Source organism: Lynx rufus, unplaced genomic scaffold, assembly GCF_022079265.1.
Source record: "Lynx rufus isolate CCGP_SWC_20201006 ecotype Redwood Valley unplaced genomic scaffold, mLynRuf1.p SCAF_7, whole genome shotgun sequence".
In the NCBI taxonomy this organism is placed as follows: Eukaryota; Metazoa; Chordata; class Mammalia; order Carnivora; family Felidae; genus Lynx; species Lynx rufus.
Window position 1 is genome coordinate 61,531,862 of NW_025814889.1, and position 21,929 is coordinate 61,553,790.

Sequence of the window (21,929 nt, forward strand, 5' to 3'; positions counted from 1 at the left end):
ATGGAAAACTAATGCAGTAGGCCATTTGTTATGTTATCTTGATGAGCAGTTTTGGTATTTTGGGGCAATGAAGCCTGCTGGAGTGGATTTAAGAGAGTCAGAGGAAGGGAAATGCAGGCACAAGGAGTAGAGACAGTACTGCAGTGCATGTGGGATAAGGGATTTTTTTAAATAGAAAATAATATTATAGTTTCAAAAAATATTATAGCATGTTTATATCATTATAGGATTGATTGAGTTGAATGTGAAGATTGATGATCAAGTGAAGGAGGTGAGGAGGGGAGGGGAGTTGAAAGTCCTTGACTAGATAAGTGAGTGTGTGGGAGCCAGTAGATTAGTAAGAAGTGTTATCTTCTGGTGGAACTGTGCTCTTCAGTTCTTTATAATATGGGTATATCTTGTTTTATTGCACTTAGGTTTTTGGCAGCTTTTGAGCAAATCTATTGATGCCTGTTTTCAACAGGATTTGCTTATTTCATGTCCCCGTATCACATTTTGGTAATCCTCACAATATTTCAAGCTTTTTCATTATTATTATATTTGTTATGGCAATCTATGATCATTGGTGTTTTGATGTTACTATTGCAATTGTTTTCGGATACCATGAACTTCACCCATGTAAGGTAGTGAGCTTAATAAATGTGTGTGTTCTTACTGCTTCAGCTGGTCTCCTCTCCCTCTCCCCTAGGCCTCCCTATTTATTCCCTCAGACACAATAATTTAAATTAGCTTAATTAATAACCCTACAATGACCTCTAAGTATTTAGGTGACAGGAAGAATTACACGTCTTACTTTCAGTCAAAAGCTAGTGGGGCACCTTGTGACCCAGTTGGTTGAGTGTCTGACTCTTGATTTTGGATCAGGTCATGATGTCAGGATCATGGGATCAGGACCTGTGTTGGTCTCTGTGTTGAGTGTGGATCCTCCTTAAGATTCTCTGTCTCTTTGTCTCTCTCTCTCTGTCTGTCTCTCTCTCTCCCTCGCTCTGCCCATCTCCCCTCTCTCAAATGAACAAACACAAAAGCTAGAAATGAATAGGCTTAGGAAGGCATGCTGAAAGCTAAGATAGGCTGGAAGCTAGGCTTATTGCACCAAATAGTTAGCCAAGTTGTGAACGCGAGGGAAAGTTCTTGAAAGAAATTAAAAGTGCTACTGTTGTAAACCCATGAATGATATGAGTAATAAAACATCCTTATTGCTGATAGGGAGAAAGTTTTAATAGTCTGGATAAATGATCAAATCAGCTATAATATTCCCTAAACTGAACCTACTCCAGAGCAAGGCCCTAACTCTTCATTTCCATGAAGGCTGAGAGAGGTGAGGAAGCTAGGGAAGAAAAGTTGGAAGCTAGCAGAGTTTGGTTTATGAGGTTTAGGAAGGAGGCCATCTCCATAACCTCAAAATGCAAGGTGAAGTAGCAAGTGCTGATGTAGATGCTGTAGCAAGTTATCCAGAAGGTCTAGCTAAGATAATTAATGAGACTAAACAGCAGATTTTCATTGTGGATGAAACAACCTTCTTTTGGAGGAGGATGCCATCTGGGACTTTCATAGCTAGAGAGAAGTCTGTGCTGTCTTCACATCTTCAAAGGACAGGCTGACTCTCCTATTAGGGGTTAATGCACCTGGTGACTTAAAGTTGAAGCCAACGCTCATTCACCATTCCAAAAGTTCTGGGACCCTTAAGAGTTCATTAAATCTACTCTGCCGGTGCTCTATCAATGGAACAAAAAAGCCTCGATGACAGCACATTTGCTTATAACATGGTTTACTGAATGTTTAGAGCCCACTGTTGAGACCTACTGCTCATAAAAGAAGATTCCTTTCAAAATATTACTGCTCATTGATTACATACCTAGTCATCCAAGAGCTCTGATAGACGTGAACAGTGAGATTCATGTTGTATTTATACCTGCCAACAACATCCGTTCTGCAGCCTGTGGATCAAGGAGTAATTTTGACTTTCAAGGCTTATTATTTAAGACATACATTGGGTAAGGCTACAGCTGCTATAGGTAGTGATTCTTCTGATGGATCTGGGCAAAGTTAATTGAAACCTGGAAATGATTCACCATTCTAGATGTCATTAACAATACTTGTGATTCATGGAAAGAGGTCAAAATATCAACATGAACAGGAGTTTGGGAGAATGGATTCTAACCCTCATGGATGACTTTGAGGAGTTCAAGACCTTGGTGGAGGAAATACTGTAGATGAGGTGGAAATAGCAAGAGAGCTAGAATTAGAAGTGGAGCCTGAAGATGTGACTGCATTTGTGCAATCTCATGACAAAACTGTAACAGATGAGGAGTTACTTCTTATGGATGAGCACAGAACGTGGTTTTTTGAGATGGAATCTATGCCTGGTGAAATGCTGTGAAGATTATTGAAATGACAGAAAGGATTGAGAATAGTAAATCAACTTAGCTGGTAAAGGGTTTGAGAGGATTTGACTCTAATTCTGAAAGAAGTTCTGCTGTGGGTAAAATGTTCTCAAACAGCATCACATGCTAAAGAGAAATCATTCATGAAAGGAAGAGTCAGTGTGGTAAACCTATCATTGTTGTCTTATTTTAAGAAATTGCCACAGCCACCTCAACCTTCAACCATCTCCCTGGCCATTCAAAAGCCATGAACATCAGGGCAAGACCCTCCACTAGCAAAAAGATTAGGGCTTGCTGAAATCTCAGATGTTGGTTAGCATTTTTAGCAATATATATTTTTTAAGTTCTGTTTACTTTTGGAAGAGAGAGAGAGTGCACAAATGGGGGTGAGGAGGGGCAGAGAGAGAGAGGAGAGGGAGGAAATCCCAAGCAGGCTCTGCACTGTCAGCACAGAGCCCAATGAGGGGCTTAAACCCATGAACTATGACATCATGACCTGATCCGAAGTTGGACACTCAATTGACTGAGCTACGCAGGTGCCCAGCAAGAATTCTTAATTAAGAATGTACATACACTTTTTTCAGACGAAATGCTATTGCACACTTAATAGACTACAGTATAGTGAAGACATAACTTTATCTGCACCGGACACCAAAAAATTAATTGACTCCCTTTATTGCAGTGTTCCCTTTGTTGTAGTGGTCTGGGACTAAACCAGACATATCTTTGAGCTGTGCATGTATTCATTTCCTGTATTCATTTTTTTGTTTTAAAAGAGAAAAGGTATCATATGCTCTTTTACTTAAGAACGTATCTTAGATTATTTCATTTCAGTGTAATAAGTTTCTTAATAATTTATTGAATAAAAAAACTTTTTTATTTGGTAAGTTCCCCATGGTAATAATTTAAGTGGTTTCTGACCTTTTATTTCAGTCCCCTTGTACAGGTAACCTTATGCATTTGGTAGACATTGTTACTTAATATGGAGAGTCTGGGTTTTATGGTTATTTATTCATTTACCTTATATAGTTATTGCAGAGTGTAAGATCTAACGCAGGTAATGCTTCCATCTTTAGGTCTTATTAAAATTATAAATATAGTTTAAAGAGTCACATAATTCTCAACACTTTATTATGAAAGCAACATTTCCAGGTGTTTTCCCTGCTCCTGCCATTTTTCTGCCCGCCAACCCCAGTAGCAACTACTTTCTTTTTTTTTTTTTTTTTAATGTTTATTTATTTTGAGTGTGAGCAGGGGAATGGCAGAGAGAGGAAGAGACATAGAATCCTAAGCAGGCTCCTGGCTCTGAGCTGTCAGCACAGAGCCCGACGTGGGGCTCAAACTTGTAAACCAAGAGATCATGACCTGGGCCAGAGTCAGACGCTCAACCAACTGAGCCACCCAGGTGCCCCGCAACCACTTTCAACATGTTAAATTAGTATTTTTGCCCATATATATATTTTTCTTTCTTTCTTTCTTTTTCTTTCTTTTCTTTTCTTTTTTTTTTTAGATTGAGAGAGAGAGAGTGAGCAAGCAGGGGAGGGGCAGAGGGAAAAGGAGAGAGAATCGTAAGCAGTCTCCACATGCAGTGCAGAGCCCGATGCAGGGTTTGATCTCACGACTGTGAGATCATGCATGATCTGAGCCAAAATCAAGAGTTGGATGCTTAACTGACTGAGCCACCCAGGTGCCCCTATGCCAGTATTTCCAAGTAGCACTTAAAATATATTGCTACTTTTGGATATTTTATTTGCTATAAATTCTTGTGTCCAATCTATACTTAGAGACTCTTTATTCTTTCACTATAGTTATATCATAAATTTTATCAGATCAGTATTTAGTATTTACATTATAATGGTTATGTAAATGTTATTGATACTTAAATCACATATTATACTTGCTTGTCTTTCCTTGATCAACCTTTTATTTATCTTTAAGGGAATATTATTTTTTGTGTATTCTCATTATGATTTTTTTCATGCAATTGTTCTGTTAATTTTTATTGTTAACTCATATATATTTTATCTCAATTAATTAAATTTCTGGGCCCTACTTGAGAATTCTTTCACAGGTGTTTTATGCTTGTTTTTCTTGGGAGCAGGGAGTATCAGCTGGCCTGACACTATCCTGGTACATTTTTCAGGGTCTCTATTGTACTGTAATTGTCTAATAACTAGTTATTTTTATTTGGTGCCACCTTAGGACTTGCTATTCTGATTGAAAATCCTGTAATGGCCTTGTCCTTGAGACAACTTTGACTTTTTAGGAATGCTTCCTGTATAAAAATTGGGTTTCAGTTCACGCTTTTTAAAAACTATTTTGCTCTTTGGAAATTTCCTTACTTTCTGTAAACCAAGCAATATTGTAAATATTAAGCTGTGTGGATGATCTAGTTGTGTTTTTCCTGGAGGCCGTTTTAAGTTTGTATTAGTGCTGGAGATAAGTTCCTAGCCCACGTTTGTCCATTGTGGAGGAACTTGAGGCATCCCTTTAGTGTATAATGTTTGGATCTCGGAAGTTCCTTATATGAACTTTGTTATTTGGATTACAATGTCTATTATCTCTTCTCTGTAACACCATTATTTGGGTCCTGGATCCACTGAATTGTCTTATTGTATCTGTTTCCCATTCCTTTATTTCTTCTCTCCTTTCTGGAGAAGAGAAACTTTCACTTTACTTTTCAGTTCTTCTATTGATGTTTTCATACATACTATGTTTTGAATTCCCAAGAGTTTTGCTTGTTCTTTGAGTCTTTTTTTTTTTTTATAGCATTTGGTACTTGTTTTATGGATATCTTTTATTTATTTGAATTTGTTGATGTTACTATTTTTTTATTCTTACATAATGTTTCTTTCAAGATGCTTTTTTTCCCCTTTTTTGTTACTGTTACTGTGTTCTGGCTTTAAAAGAATTTTTTTTAATGTTTTTATTTATTTTTGAGACAGAGAGAGAGCATGAACGGGGAGGGGCAGAGAGAAGGGGAGACACACAATCTGAGACACAGAATTCGAGCTGTCAGCACAGAGCATGATGCGGAGCTTGAACTCACGGACTGTGAGATCATGACCTGAGCCGAAGTTGGACGCTCAATTGACTGAGCCCCAGGCGCCCCAGCTGTGTTCTGGCTTTTTTTTTTTTTTTTAAGTTTATTTATTTTTGAGAGAGAGAGAGAGAGTAGGGGAGCGGTAGAGAGAGAATCCCAAGCAGGCTCCCTGCTGTCAGCTTGGAGCCCAATGCGGGACTCGAACCCACGAACCACGAGTTCTCGACTGGAGCCGAAATCAAGAGTCGGACGCTTAACCGACTGAGCCACCTAAGTGGCCCATTAGAGGCTTTCTTTAAATGACGGATCCATAGCTCACTCTCTGTCTCTTTCCCTTTTTCTTTTTTTTAAGTTTATTTATTTTGAGAGAGAGCATGCATGCATGCATGTGAGTGGAAGGGCAGAGAGAGAGGGAGGGAGAGAATCCCAAACAGGCTCTGTGCTGAGAGCACAGCCTGACACAGGCTCAATCTCATGAACTGTGCGATCGTGACCTGAGCCCAAACCAAGAGTCGGACCTTAACTGACTGAGCCATCCAGCCATCCCCATAACTATCTCGTTTAAATAGTGGGGCACAGAAGGTTGACTGTAAGTTCTGTGTTAGTGAATGGGCTTGTTATAGAGGAGGCTTCACTGTAGGGTTTTCTGACAAGGTTGTTGATTGTTGCTTTTCCATTGTCAGTGTTTTTAAGCAGGGCTGGCTTCATGAGCACGCAACTTGTGCAGTTGCACAGAGCCCTGTGATTTCAGAGGTACCATGCTTGGTTTACTGATGTACTGTTGCCATCTTGAAATTCTTAATTTTTAAGTAAGGGCTCCACATTTATGTTTCATACTGCGGCCCACAAATTATGCACTGGTCCTATCTTTTCTTCTAGATTGTATTACATTTTTTTTTAAATTTTTTTTCAACGTTTTTTTATTTATTTTTGGGACAGAGAGAGACAGAGCATGAACGGGGGAGGGGCAGAGAGAGAGGGAGACACAGAATCGGAAACAGGCTCCAGGCTCTGAGCCATCAGCCCAGAGCCTGACGCAGGGCTTGAACTCACGGACCGCGAGATCGTGACCTGGCTGAAGTCGGACGCTTAACCGACTGCGCCACCCAGGCGCCCCTGATTGTATTACATTTTGAATAGAAGGCCTGTTTAGTCTCCTACCTGCTGAGGATAATCCAACTACACAGGGAAAGATTTCTGGGGTTTACTACTTGATATAAACTTTCAGTAATTCTCCTGTTTTCAGTGGTGGTCTTGCCTTCATCTGTTCCTGGTATTCCCGTGTTGCCCTCTCCAGAGAATTGTCCTTTATTCTTCTACTGTAATTGTGTAGGAGTAGTCTCAGTCCAGGCTTGCTGTATTTCTGCTGGTACAACATTCTTAAAAACCTCATGCATCTTCTGTGGAAGTTGAGGGGATTCATGCCTTAGACAGATGGGTTCTCCACAGATCTTTCTACATAATGCTATTTATTTTTCTGACAGATGTTTGATTGGGTTCATGACTCACATAAGTAGTTTCTTGAGCAAACACTGTCGATCAAACCTTTGACCTTCTCTCAGAGCCATTTATTGATGTGAATTTCCTAATTCTAGCATCATTTGCTATTTGGATAGACTGAGAACCTCCCAAATGATCAAGTGTTGGTTTCTTTTTGCTTAACATATCCTTTCTCTATTTATCTCTTTCTTGCATTTTACCATATGCAACAAGGAGAAAACAGACTACTACACTTTCAATACTTCGCTTAGAAATCTCAGCTAAATATGGAAGTTTTACTTTCCACCCAATAGTAGAACACAATTTAGCCAGGTTTTCTATCACTCTATATAACAAAAATCACCTGTCACCTAGTTTCCAATAACATGTATCTCATTTTCTTCTGAGACCTCACAGAAGCATCCTTAACATTCACATTTCTACCAAGATTCTGTTCATGATGATATATCATTTTTCTAACTTGATAGCTTTTGCTACTTTACTCTTCACTTCCTTCTGAGCCCTTACCAGAATTGCCTTTAACATCCATATGTCTACCAGCCACCTCTTGAAAGCACATGAGGTGTTTTCTTGTCTAGCACCACAGGATTCTTCCAGCCTCTGTCTACTACCCAATTCTTAAGCTACTTCCCCATTTTTAGGTGTTTGTGTAGCACCCCTATTCTTGGCACCAAAATCTGAATTACTTTCCTGAAACTGATATACTAGAGTTCCATCAACTTAGTGGCTGGAAACAGCAGAAATTTATTCTCTCACAGCTGTGGAGGTCCTAAGTCTAAAATCAACATGTTGTCAGGGCTCTTCTCCCTCCACAGGTTCTGGGTGAGAATCTTTCCATGACTCTTCCTGTGTCTGCTGGCTTGTGGCAGCATAACTCCCATTTCTGCCTTATCTTCACATGGCTTTCCCCTTTGTATCACTGTGCCTCAACTCTCACTCTCCTTTCTCTTAGAAGGAAACTAAACAGTACTTAGGGCCCACTCTAAAATCTGAGGTGATCTGATCTTATGATGCTTAATTGTATCTTAGTGAAAACCCTATTTCCAAATTTTATTACATTCACAGATATCAGGGATTAGGGCCTATCTTCCACCTATGATAAGCACTGAAGGTGAATTTCAGTGTATTTAAAATTGTGAAAGTATATTATAATATTGTGGACAGAAACACTCACGATATAAAAACAAATGACCAAAACATATAGTGATTTTTCTTGTGAAGCCATTTTTCTTCTCTTGAGCAAGCTATTAAATATTTTAGAAGCTGTATTATTAGAAGGGCCCTTTCTATTACCAGAATTAAAATACAATCAAACTTTGGAGGGTAAGCTTAAAATGAAAAAAGTCATAAAAATTGGAAGAGTTTTAGAGAGGTTCACATCCTTATTGATATGTTGTTTGTAGATTTATTGTATGTATAAGGCATAAGTCTTTTCTTTAAACATTGGCTGGCGAAGGATTGTTCTTGGGTACTCTCAAAGTAGGGAAGATTTGTTGTAATCATCCTGGTACAAGTGGTGCAGCCCTTTTTATGATCACAAACTATGTGCTTTTCTGTTCTTTCCTTTCTCCTTGCCTTTCTCCTTCCTTTGTTCCCTCTTTTCCTTCATCTCTCTTCCCTCATTTCCGCTTCCTTCTTTTTTCCTCTGCTTGGCTTGAGTTAGTTTTGTTCATCTGCTTCTCAAAGCACTTTGTTTTTCAAAACTTTAACAAAGTTGATGATAAATAGTCATTTCTTTTAAATCTGGTGCAGAGTGGAGTTTATACCTTTCGTATTGGAGCGAATAATAAAGTGGCATTGAAGTAGCAGTTGGAATAGGACCAGGCCAATCAACAAATTAGCCAGGAATTTAGCCAGAGTTATGCAAGAGGCGATTATTCTCAGGCTGTGCAAAATTTGACAATTCTTGAACAGATTGCCATTGGTAGAAGAGATGTGCTAATGGAGAAATGATAATGGCAACAATAATGGCACTGTTGTAAACGTATCATCCTCTTTTATGAATTTCACTGGTAATTGTTTTCATCTCCAGAGTGATGAATTAGGTGTGACCCGCTTATGTATTCTTAATTTTCTAACTGCTAATTCCTTTCCTTCAAGTTTTGGTTTAGACATGGACATAATATTGTTACATATGGTTTTGTAAGTTAGGGTATAGAAAATTCAATTACTTCTTTGCTAGTGTGAATAAATTGTGGGTTTCTTTGCATACCTTCATCATTGTATTTGTTTGGAAACTTCCATAAGGAGTTTTTGTTATCTTGTTTTTGATTGAGAGGATTTAGCAAAGCTGATAGTTTTGGAATCTGTTTGCTGATGAAATCCATACAGTGTGTTAAGGCAGCCATTAATGGGCTAAGTCCAGAGTTGAAAACTAATTCTTTGAAAAATTTTGGGAATCTTAAGCTAAAAGCACAGATATATTAACCTATGTGTTTCAGTACTGGGTATAGTTTACTATGGCAAAAGTGCTTTATTTCCATTTGTAATACTACTTTATACCTTTAAAGTGATTCTTACATGATTTTGTTACTTTTTTTTCTCCTTTTTTATGTTTGGCTAAATATTTGAATTCGTCTGTGGATTGACTTGGTATCATTTTGAAGGATTTTGTTATAGGCTGTTATTTGTTACTCATTGTATAGAGGGACTAAGAAATGAAGTAGAATGAAGAGATAAGAGATGAAGCATTTGTTCATTGGGAAAGACTTCTTATCGTATAATGCTATGTCATGCCAGTGAAGCCTACTTTTTTAAAGAAATTAAGTAGTCCTGTTGTAATTGTCAACTATAGGGTCAGTGAGAGATGGAGAAATGGTGTTTTGTCATTTTTGTTATGTTTTGACAAAGTAGATGCATATGGGATTATCTGTTCTTATTTGTGCTTCTCTGACATTTATAGTTAGGCTACTTCGGTGTGTTGGATTCTATAGATTTTGGTGTGTTAGTTGTGGTTCTGACCATTTCTCAGTCAGAACCTTTTCAGTGCATTGGTTGGTTGTTATCCCATTATCATTATTTTGATTTCTTGCCCTGCAAATTTCCTTTTGGAATATCTGGAAGTGTTTATAGCTGCCTTATGCAATATAGTTGATTAGTTGTTATGAAAGGGATGTAATCTTGTGGCTTCAGAGAAAGTGGTGAAGCCTATATTGGAAAACCTTTCTCAATCAGACATTATTAACTAATTACCTTGTGTAAATTATGTTCACTCTAATTATAGACTTGCTCCTGGCCAAAGAATTTAGAAGGTGAGAAGCAACTGCTTTCTAATAGGTGGAATATAATGGTTAATTGGTCTTTGAAGTTCCATTCCTTCCTTCTGTTTCTTTCTTCTCTCTCTTCTTAAGTACTGTAGTAAGTCATTCCAAATACATCAATCAAATATTGGCTTTTGACCATCTGTGTGGCACAGGATCCTGTTACTGTGCATTTACTAGATGTGATTAATATGGGTTGTTATACTTGGTTTGTTAATGGCCAACAATAATATAATGTTAATTGAGAAAAGTTTATCAGTTTGTGCCATAAGCTTAGTTTTAAAATTTTTTTTGTATAAATCTTGATTCAAATGCCCAAAATGAGTTTGTCATCAGTATAAAAAAAAAGGGCTAAAACCCCATTTTTGTGTGTGAAGTACTTATATTTGTTAATTGTATAGTTCCTATTTATATATGTACTTATTCAACAAATAATTTTTCAATACCTATCATGTCCAGGCATATTAAGGGTAGTAGACTCATGTGTATTTAATAATTTTGCCAAGGAGCTACTATCTGGAGTGGTTATGGGTAGTAGAGAATTCTTAGAATGTGCTTTTGATAATTTTTGAAAAGCAACTTACTTTACACCTTTCTTGTCAGACCAAAATTTCTGGTTGGCAGAATAATTTAATGAATAACTAAGTCAAGTTTTACCAAAGAGTAACCAGTTTGTGCCATACTTTAATCAGAATGCATGACTTATGGCATATGAGTCTGTGTGTTATTGAGTTTTACATAGAAAACAAATCTTTTGATAAAGAGTTGGGAATATACTCAAGTTAGTTCAGTCTCTGATGGGATATTTTTCAGTGAACTTTGAGCTATCAGCAGATCTCTTTCAGTCTTCACCCTGCCCTTACAGAACTAAGTGGCCTTGAACAAACTACTTGACCTGTCTAGGCTTCAGTTTCCTCATTTACAAAATGACTGCATTGGAATGGCTTACCTTTCAAGTCTCTTCTTATTTAAAAAGTCTATAATTTTATTTAAGGTGAAAGCATTTTCCTGAATCTTCCCTTTCTAGTGATGCTTTTGGGTTTGACATTTTGAAAGAAAGTTATCATTGTGGTTAAATTTGGTTTTGACTACTTTGAAGATAGGTTGTAAATTTTTGGCTCTATATTCTTGAAATAAAAATTTCAGGCCATGTAGGACTATCTGGTTATTCCTGTGTTTTCTTTTGGTAACTAGGCAGCCTTCTGTGTTACAATGTGGTTGTATGATTATGGTCAATAACTTTGAAGTAAGCAAAGGGAGGTCTATTGGTCTAGTTTTAGCATACTGTATCATAGAATAGCATGAAGAAAATTGGAAGGGTATTTTAGAAAATGATTGAATCCAACTCTCATTTAACGGATAAAGAAACATGCCCAAAAATATTTGTGAATTTATATGCTGAGCTTGTATCAGGAAAAGAATGTTGATCATAATCTCATTCATTCACTTAACAGACATGTATGTTAGTCTATTAAGTAACCTCCTTTTCAAAGCCCAGGTTTTAAATACATTTTTAATATACTTATTATGATAGAAAATTATCTGTCTTTGATGAAGAATGAAACCTCTTTTTCACTTCCCAAATATATTTGGCCTTCAAGTCCTGTCCACTCCCTCTCTTCTTTATACAGGGCATCATTTGGGATACATATATTCAATGGCAAGTAAAATTTCATCTTCCTGAATTGAACTTGGATTTCTTTCAGATATCCATGTGAAAACCTTAATACATAGTCGGATATATATATCTGGGGATCAGCCATAACAAGGTTGGAGATATAAATTAAGGAGTTGCACATAGATAATATTTAAGGTAATAAAATTAATTTAAGGTCCGTTAGAGGTTGAAGAAATTAAAGAGGAGATCTGATTCCCAGGGAACCTCTACATTTCAAAGTTATGGCAGTGAAAAGACAGAAGAAATAGATAGGAAAAGAACCATGTAAACAAAATATTCCAAGAAGGAAGGGGTGGAGTTGGCATGATGATGGCTGAAGCAGTGACTGCAGGATTTTTGAATCTTATCAGATTTTCTTGCAAAATTAGACTAAGATAGTTAAAGAAAAAAAAGTTTTAAGTACTGTATTCAGCAACAAAACAAGTAGATGGCACTTGTTTGAATGAATTCTAAAGCCTAAGCAATAGAGCTGAACTATTGACAACAATGAGACATATATGTCTATCACATCTGTGCTAGAGTAACAGAGCGGAATATAAAGAGGGTTTAGGATGGTCCCAAGTGCTTAGTGATCCAGACAGAAATTGCTGCCCCAGAAGAACCATTGCCAACAGAGTAGAGGACTTAGAAGACAGGTCTGAGGATAGCACTTGAAACTGTAAGAGTGCTCTGAGCCCTCATTTCTCTTGGAACTAAATACCTGGTGAAAGCACCCTTCTTGAAGTACGGAGGTGCATGGTGAAGGGAAATGGTAAGGAGTAGCACAACACACTAAAGGAAGGAGAATGTTCAGGTACGGGTAGAGGAGGGGCTCAGAGAAAGCAGATATCAGAAAGTACAGGAGAAGTGGCTACCCTGATTATAAACACACACACACACACACACACACACACACACACACACACACACACCACACGCACTTATGCACTCATGCATGCACATTTTATTACCTTGTAATAACAGTAGAAGAGGAAGCCCTAGAATTATAAGGCTAGGGAGGTTGTTCAGGTCCATTTCATTCCTTATTCAGGAACCTCTTCCTAAAAGTCAGTTGGAACATGGGTAAGAGAAAAGGACTGTGGTGAGACCGTGTACAAAGATAGAAGCATTTTGAAGAATAGCATAAATCAGAAGTAGAATGGTTCAGAAATGAGAAAAGATAACAGTTAAATAAGAAGAGATAACTGACAAACACAAGAAGAGAAGTAAAATTAAAAAAAAAAACTCACAAAATGAGGACTAAGCTTGAAAGAATAACACAATGAGTGCAGCGCTGTAGGAAGAAAGAAAAATAAAAGATGGAACGAAGAAAAAAGAAATATCAAATAAATGAAGAAAGGATTTGAGAGAAAGGAATAATTATAAGAAATAAGCAAAACGGACCCAGTATGTGTATAACTGCAGTTCCTGAAGAAGAAAAACTGAAGACGTGAAACAAGTATATGAAGAAACAAAATTAATCAAACTTTCAGGAAATAAAAGAAGACTAGCACCTTAGATTCTGAAAGTATACATGCATATCTGGAGAATAGACCCAGATAGTCGATTGTGAGAAATATTCTAGTGACTTCAAAGAAAGTAACTTTCAAAAGAACATTTCAGATATTTAATTATAATCACTTCTGCTTTTAAAAATTTTGCCCAGGACAGTTCATATTTATGCTTATTATTCTTATATTATTATTAATACTAACCCCTGTGCTCTCAAAAGTCACCCAGTTTGGAAAATAAATTTTAGGCAACCAAAATGTAAGGTAAATGAAATTACATCCACCTGAGACTTTTAAAAAGCAAATTTCATGCCAAAAAATAATATAACACAATTAAAATACTCAAGGGAAGAAGATGTGAGTTGAGGATTTATGTACGGCTAACTAATGTTCAGTTTTAAAAGATGCAAATGGTTCTCAACATTCAAAAACTTAAAGAATGTTATTCTAATGGTCTTTTTATAAGGAATCTTCCTGACACTTTAATGTATTCCAAAAAATAAAATAATAAAACCAGCATCTCTGATAAAAATGAAACAAAATTATAAATGAATACAAAATCAAAGAAATAAAACACCACCCAGCTTAGAAATTAAAATGACATAAACATACTATTTTTTTCTTTCATCAATTTTTTAATTAACATAAAATTCACATTATATAATATTCATCATTTAAGTCATTTTAAAGTATGTAATTCAGTGGTTTTTAGTATATTCACAATATTGTTAAATAGTCACTAATATCTACTGCCAGACATTTTTATCACCTCAAGAAGAAACCCCTTATGCAGTTACCCCTCATTCCCCCTCCTGCAGCACCCAGCAACTGCTAATCTACTTTCTGTCTCTGGGTTTGCCTATTTTAGACATTTCATATAAAATGGAATCATGCAATATATGGCTTTTTGTGTTTGAGTATTTCCATTTAGCATAATGTTTTCAAGGTTTAGCCATGTTATAGCAAGTATGAGTACTTCATTCCACTTGTGGGTGAATAATATTCTATTGCATGGATAATTCTGCAGTTTATCCAGCCCATTGGTGTCATTTGCATTGTTTCTGCCTTTTGGCTATTATTAATTATGTCATGATGAACGTTTGTGTACAAGTTTTTGTGCGAATGTATGTTTTCACTGCCCTTGGGTGTATAACTAGGGGTGAAATTTCTGGGATATTTGGTAACCCTGTATTTAATTTTTTGAGGAACTGCTATACTCTTTTGCATAATGGATGCACCATTTTGCATTTTCACCAGCAATGTGTGACTGTTTCAGTTTCTTCGCTTCCTTGCTGACACTTCCTTTGTTTTGTGTTACAGCTATCCTAGTGGATATGAATGGTTTTAACTTGAATTTCCATAATAGCTAATGATGTTGGGCATTTGTGTCTTTGGAGAAATATCTATTTAGTTTTTTACCCATTTTAAAGTTTGTCTATCTTTTTGTTGCTGAGTTATGAGACTTGTTTTTATATATTCTGGATATTAGAACTTTATCAAATATATTATTTGCAAATATGAAGCGGGTTGCCTTTTTGCCTTCTTATTAGTGTCCTTTGATTCACAAAAGCTTTAAATTTTGATGAAATCTAATTGATGTGTTTTTTTTTTCTTATTTGCTTGTGCTCATGGTGACTTATTTTCAGAAACCATTGCCTAATCCAAGATTACAAAGATACGCACCTATTTTTCCTTCAGGAGTTTGTTTTAGCTCTTATATTCAGGGATTTATCCATTTTTAGTTAATTTTTATATATCATTGAAGTGGGGTTCCAGATTTATTACTTTTTGTGTGGATTCAATTGTCCCACCATCATCTGTTGATAAGATTATTTCTTTGCTATTGAATTGCCCTTGTTACTTTGTAAAAATTAGTTGATTATAGACATATACACTTATTTTGGGTCTTTCATTTCTATTTTTCCATTGAACTAAATCCCTGTCCTTATACTAGTACCACACTGTTTGGTTACTGAAGCTTTGTGCTGAGTTTTGAAATGGAAAACACAAACCCTCCAACTTTGCTCATCTTTTCGAAATTGTTTTAGCTACTCATAATCCCTTGCAATTCTATGTGAATTTTAGGATCAGCTTGTCTGTTTCTGTAAAATAAAGCCACTAGAATTTTGGTAGGGATTGTACTGAATCTATAGATAAATTTGGAGATTAGTCACAACACATTATGTCTTCCATTCCAGTAACACAGGATATCTTTCCACTTACTAAGTTTCTACAATTTTTTTGTAGTTTTTAATGTAAAAGTTTTGTATTTCTTTGGTAAAATTTATTCCTAGGTACTTTTTCCATGATATTGTAAATAGAATTTTTTTCTTGATTTCATGTTTGGAATTGCAAATGTGTAGAAATACACATGATTTTTGTGTTGACCTTTTATCTTATAACTTTGCTGAACCTGTTTATTAGGCCTAATAGTTATTGTTTATTGGATCTAATAATTCTGTAGTTCCTAGTATATATAAAAACATGTCTTCTGAAAATAGGAATGGTTGCATTTCTTCATCTAATCTAGTATTTTCTTAGGGTACCTTTTATTTATATTTTATTTATTTTTCTTGCCTAATGCCTTGTACAGTGTAAAATAGAAGTGTTAGGAGTGGACATCCTTATCTTGTTTCTGATGTTAAGGGAAAGGCTTTTAGTCTCTTGCCAATAGTATGATGTTAGCACAGATGCCTCTTATCAGATAGGTTGAGGATGTTGCTTCCTATTTTTAGTTTGTTCACTATTTTATCAAGAATACATGTTTGATCTTGTGACTGTTTTTTTGCATACTGAGATGGTCATGTGTGTTTTTTTTTTCCTTTTTTTAATATGGTATATTAAATGGATTGCATTTTGTATGTTGAACCACCTTGGCATTCATGAGATAAATTCCACATGGTCCTTCATGCACAATCCTTTTAAAATGCTGTTGGATTCTGTTTGCTGCTATTTTATTGAAGAGTTTTACATCTATATTTATAAGGCACATTGTTTTGTACTTTTCTTGTATAGTCTTTATCTGGCTTTGGATTAATCTAACACTGTTACTCAATCTTTTATGTTGTCAGACTGAAAATAACTATTATATTTTTCATCATCTTTTTATTCCCAAAGTCAGCAGTCTGGCACTTAGTAATTGTATAAATTAAATATGATGCTTACTGAGAAAATTTGGTATGAAACAATGGCATCTGGGAAAATTTTAGGTCATCAGTAACTGTATATTCATAGTACTTGGGAGAATCTACATTTTCTACTTTATGATGAATATTACTGAATATCTCCATATCATTTAAAAATTATGAAGTACATATTGAATATAATAGTCAAAATTTTAGTTCTGATATGTAAAATGATTATCAAAACCCACTATGTCAGTAATGAGAATTGTCAGCATAATCCAGATAATTCCTTCTCTCTAGAAGATACAGCCATGGATAAAATGTTCATTGTGATTTAAAATGTAATGTCATAGAACATTTTGGTTACTTATGTCTCTCAAGAAAATACCTTTTATATGAATTGCTCAGTACATTGTACTCTGTGCTTTTTTAAAGCACATCAGTACTTTTTTAAATTAATGATTTGTGTCATTATTCAGGACTATAGTTATTGAATTATCAAACCTGATAATTGAAATGGTTCATATTCATCTTTAATTTGTAATTAATTAGGTGAAAGTAGAATACCTTCTCAGTTTTACTTCGTGGATCTAGGGTAATTTGCTTTGCTCAGACCAATTAACTGCTAAGGCTTTTGACTTTTTTGGTTCCCAGTTTTCTGAATTTTAAACTGAAGAGACTAGTTAGTAATAGGTATTGTCAAGAGAGAAAAAAAGTAAATTTTTATTTTATTAGTTAAGTTTGGAAAATGCTGGTTTTGGTAAAGTTCAACATAATTCCTTCTCGGTTTGTCCGAAGTTTAATATGTTAATATATGCTGTTCATGTCCATAGTTTGACCATAGTTGCCTATTTTGTATGAGCTTCTTCTAAATCCTTGGCCTGAAGGTGGAACATAAGCATCCCAAGAATTGCCTGAGATGATCCACTATGATATGGAAAGAAGATGTCAGAATACCTATTACTATTTACATTTTTTTTATCTTGAAAAGAGAAAAATCTGTGTTAATATTTAGCACATGGATTGATGCTTTTTGTCCTTCCTAAGTCCTTGTATGAAACAGTCACATATTATTTGTGAGATATCTTGACATGAATGGGAGATCCAAAGTGATGAGTTGGTAGTGATACTCTTATTTATTTGCTTGTTTTTAGTGTAAATAGTGTATCACTTGCTTAACCAAGTAATTGGACTATTATTAGTGTTTAGTAAAATAACTCTCATAGAGATGGAAAAATGACTTCAGAAAGATTGCTGAGCCATAGATTGATAATTGTAGCAACAAAAGTCTGTATTTATAACAAGTGCCTCTGGTGATTCTTAGCGTTTAGGCAGTTTTGGGAAATAGTGATTTAGTCACACTGAGGTATATAAAGGGATGTACCGGAAAGGGGGATTAGATGTTAATAATGAAAGAGAACCTGTTAAATCAGTAAGGTATAATACATGAGGGGAGATGATGAATGAGCAAGTGGCAGCAGTAAATGGACAAAAATTATTGGCATTATCTTTCATTCTAAATATAGTTGAAGTTTAATTTTCTCTCAGAGTCCATCAGGGTGATGATGCAGTCATTCAGGGTTACAAGCTGGCAGAGGCTGTGCCATCTGCAGAACCTGGCTTTCATTGTCATCTTGGGCATTCACATCCAGCAGCAAGTAGGGGAAGAAAGGCAATGTGTGGAAGACTGTGTGGGAGGTTTTTGTGATTCAAACCTGAAATTCTGTATGTCACTTCTCCCAACCTGATATTCTTAAAATAAATCCCACTTGGTTGACATGTGTTATTCTAGTAATATATTGCTAGACTCAATTAGCTTATACTTTGTTTAGAATTTTAATCTTTGTTTAGAATTTCTGTATTCATAAAAGAATGGTTCATAATTTTATTTTCTTTTAAATATTTTTGCAGAGTTTAGTATAAGGGATATACTGTCCTAATAAAATATGTGGGGAAGTATTGCTTCATTTCCTATTCTCTGGAAGAGTTCGTGTTTGTGTAAGATTTGTTACTTCTTTCTTTTTAATTTTTTTTTTACTAAAAAAATTATTTAATGTTTATTTATTTTTGCAAGAGAGAGAGACAGAGCATGAGCAGGGGAGGGTCAGAGAGAGGAAGACCCAAAATCCAAAGTAGGCTTCAGGCTCTGAGCTAGCAGCACAGAGTCCGATGCGGGGCTGGAACCCATGAATCATGAGATCATGACCTGAGCCAAAATCGGACTCAACCGACTGAGCCACCAGGCACCCCTGTTACTTCTTTCTTAAATGTTTATTAAAATCACCTGTTAAGTAATCTCGGCTTAGAAATTCTTGGTCAGAAGTTTTTTGTTTGTTTTTTTACATTAATGAAACATCAGTTTCTCTTAGGTATATAGGACTATTCAGATTTTTTATTTCATCTTTTTAAAAATTTTGATAAGTTGTGCTTTTTCCTAGGAGATTTTAAATTTTATCTAAAATTTTATTTTTGAAATATTGTATAGTATCTTAATGTTTTTTAAAAGAAGTATATGTAGGTAAATGTAATATCTTAATTCATGTATGATGTTGGAAATTCGCATTTTTTAATTTTTCTCATTTTATTTTTATCATACTGCATTTCCCTTTTTTTCTTAATTTGGATTATTTTTTTAAAGATTCTCTTTTGTTACATGTCTATTTAATCTTTTTACGCTGTCCCATGTTGTTTTAAATGCTTTCATTTTTTGGTGTGTTTTTTTTTTTTTTTTTTTTTGTATTTTTTGTTTTGTTTTGTATTTTGTGTTTTCCTTAGTTTTTTCCTCTCTTTTTATTGTAGTCTCTTCCCCCGCCCCATCTTTTAGGTCTATAATCCTCCTTTCTGCTGTGTTTCATTTACTGTTTACCTCATCTTTTGAGTTACTAATAGTGCATATTTCTCAGCTGTAAAATATCTATTTCATGAATTCCAGTTCTCTGTTGAAAATCTGTATCCTATCAATTTTCTTTATTTCTCCTCTATTTTCTTGAACATATGAATCATAGATGTTTTAAACTCTTTGATAGCTAATATATAAATCCTCCATGGGCCTATTCCTTTGGTCTTTGTGTTTTCTGTGTTTTGGTCTCATCTGTTGTCATCTCTCTGATACTTTTGTATTGAAAGCTATTCAGAGTGTTTGAAAAATTAGAAAGTCTTTGTAGGATATTAACATTCTCCAAAGAGAGTTCATCCTTTCCTTTCCTAAGAAGGTAGAATGGGGAGGTGATCACCCTAATCCAGTGGTTCTCCAACTTTGTTATGTATTAAACTACTGGTATACATATATTACTGGAGAAGTAATAAAAAATATGTAGAGGCCCAAGCTCATTGAAGTAACACAGGCCTTCCTGTCTCTTGATTCAAGTCCAGAATTGCCAAATGTTCCAAGAGACAATGCCATTGCATTATGTTTTCTCATTTCTGAGTATGGTTTTCCTCTCTCAGTTATTGTTTCGCTGTAAGTTTTCATTGTTTCAGTCCTCCCTAATACTTTTACACAGAAGTTTATTTTTTCTCTTTTTTAGCCAAAGCATTGATGTGCCACAAACCACTCAGTCATTCATGAATGCAAAAGTCAGTGGTTTTAGTTTATAAACGAAAGAACAAATCATGGTTTATTTTTTTGTTTTTGTTTTTCAGGACAAGCATAAACAAGAATTGGAAGACATGAGGAAAGCTGGTCATGAAGCTCTCAGCATTATTGTGGATGAATATAAGGTAGAGATTTGGGAGTCTGTTTTCTTTTTTAAACTTTAGCATACTTTTATAAAAAATTTATACACATAGGCATATGCAAACATACACAAATTATAAAATTACAGTAGTCTTATTTTGGTATACAATTCCTTTCAATTGACTGATGTGTTAATTGAAAACATACTTAGTAGATTACAAAGGTAATGCTAGATAGATGTTGCTCTGCATTTGAGAAGTTGTGGAATTTTTTAAGAATATAGAATCTGAAGCTGAAGAAATTCAAGAACAAAATACTGTAGAATTAATTGCTAGATTAGATTTTTTCTTTGCTGTGGTTCTACCTCTTTTAGAAAAAAAAAGGCATGATATAAACCTGATAGATATTGTGGGTGAAGGAGATTAAGAAAAAAAATGTCGTGGGGCACCTGGGTGGAACAGTCAGTTAAGTATCCAACTCTTGATCTCAGCTCAGATCATCATCTCATGGTTCCTGAGATCAAGCCCCGTGTTGGGCTCTGCACTGACAGCATGGAAGCCTGCTTGGGATTCTCTCTCTCCCTTTCCCTGCCCCCCCCTGCTCTCTCTCTCTCTCAAATAAATAAATAAACTTTAAAAATATTGTTGTGAATATTGTTACAGAAATCATGATAATGTCAGCATCAGGGACATATACAATATTACTCTCTGATTCTGGGTCTGCATAAGCTTATTCATTTAAAGCAAACTGAGGACTGGTATGTTGCAAACTTTCAAGATGACCTGAAGTTTAAAGAGTTTGTGCATTAGTTGTGTCTGATGGATGTAAATTTGCCTCCTAGTTCACTTTGCGTCAAGAACTAATACTGTGAACCTAATTTTCTCTTATTGGTGTTGTAATAACTTATCAAAAATAATCTTTTTCCCCCTAAATTTCATGTTGTGTCATGAGGAATGTGTTCTTGTTGAAATCAAATTCAAACAATTCTCCCAGAGGTAACCACTGTTAGTGTTTGATGTGTATCTTTCTAAAGGTTTTTCTCCATTTTTTCGTAAGTATATATACTATACCATATATATATATATACACATATATATATATGTGTGTATATATATGTATATATATGTATATATGTACTTATATATACATATATACATATATATACATACACATAAGTATATATACTGTATATAATATCATGTTATATAATTTTTTTTATTTGGTTTTACAGAAAATGTTATTCCACTCAGTCTCTTCTTTTGTTTCTGTGTTTATTCACCATGACTTGGAAATATTTTAGTATCAGTATGTATCAACTTTATTTTTTCATACAATAGTGTTCCACACTATATGTATACCATAATTAACTCTACCTGTATAGGCAAGCATTTCGTTTTCTGTTCGTTTGTTCATTACTACATCAATTTTTTTTAAATCCTTCTACCACATGTGAAATACAGAAATTTTTTATTATTGATTAACCTTCATCATTGGATTTGGTAGGAACAATGTCATTTTAGTTAGGTAATAATTTATTTTCAAAAAAGCTTCTTGTAACAAGTCATTTGAATAAAAGTAGAAAAAGAAGTAGATCCAGAATTATTTTAACTGAAAGCACTTGTTTGTTTTTTTTTTTTTTTAAACTCAAGGTAAATAGTCTAGTTAGTTATGTCTTGGGACATGAAAGGTGATTTTTGTGACCACACCCAAAGTAGAAACTGGTGCCATCATTGAGACAGTCAAGTTTTTGCAGCTGTGATTACTGACTCTTTT

At 35.0% G+C, this 21,929-nt stretch overlaps 1 protein-coding gene across 4 annotated transcripts in view; it reads left to right on the plus strand.

Moving 5' to 3' along the window:
• The window catches only part of CCDC91 (coiled-coil domain containing 91), a 351,169-nt gene that overhangs the window by 161,892 nt on the left and 167,348 nt on the right, over positions 1 to 21,929 (plus strand). For all 4 annotated transcript variants that reach the window (XM_047065633.1, XM_047065636.1, XM_047065634.1 and 1 more), the window contains one exon: positions 20,123 to 20,200. In XM_047065633.1, the coding sequence (XP_046921589.1) occupies positions 20,123 to 20,200 (78 nt within the window). The remainder of the gene's footprint in view (positions 1 to 20,122; positions 20,201 to 21,929) is intronic.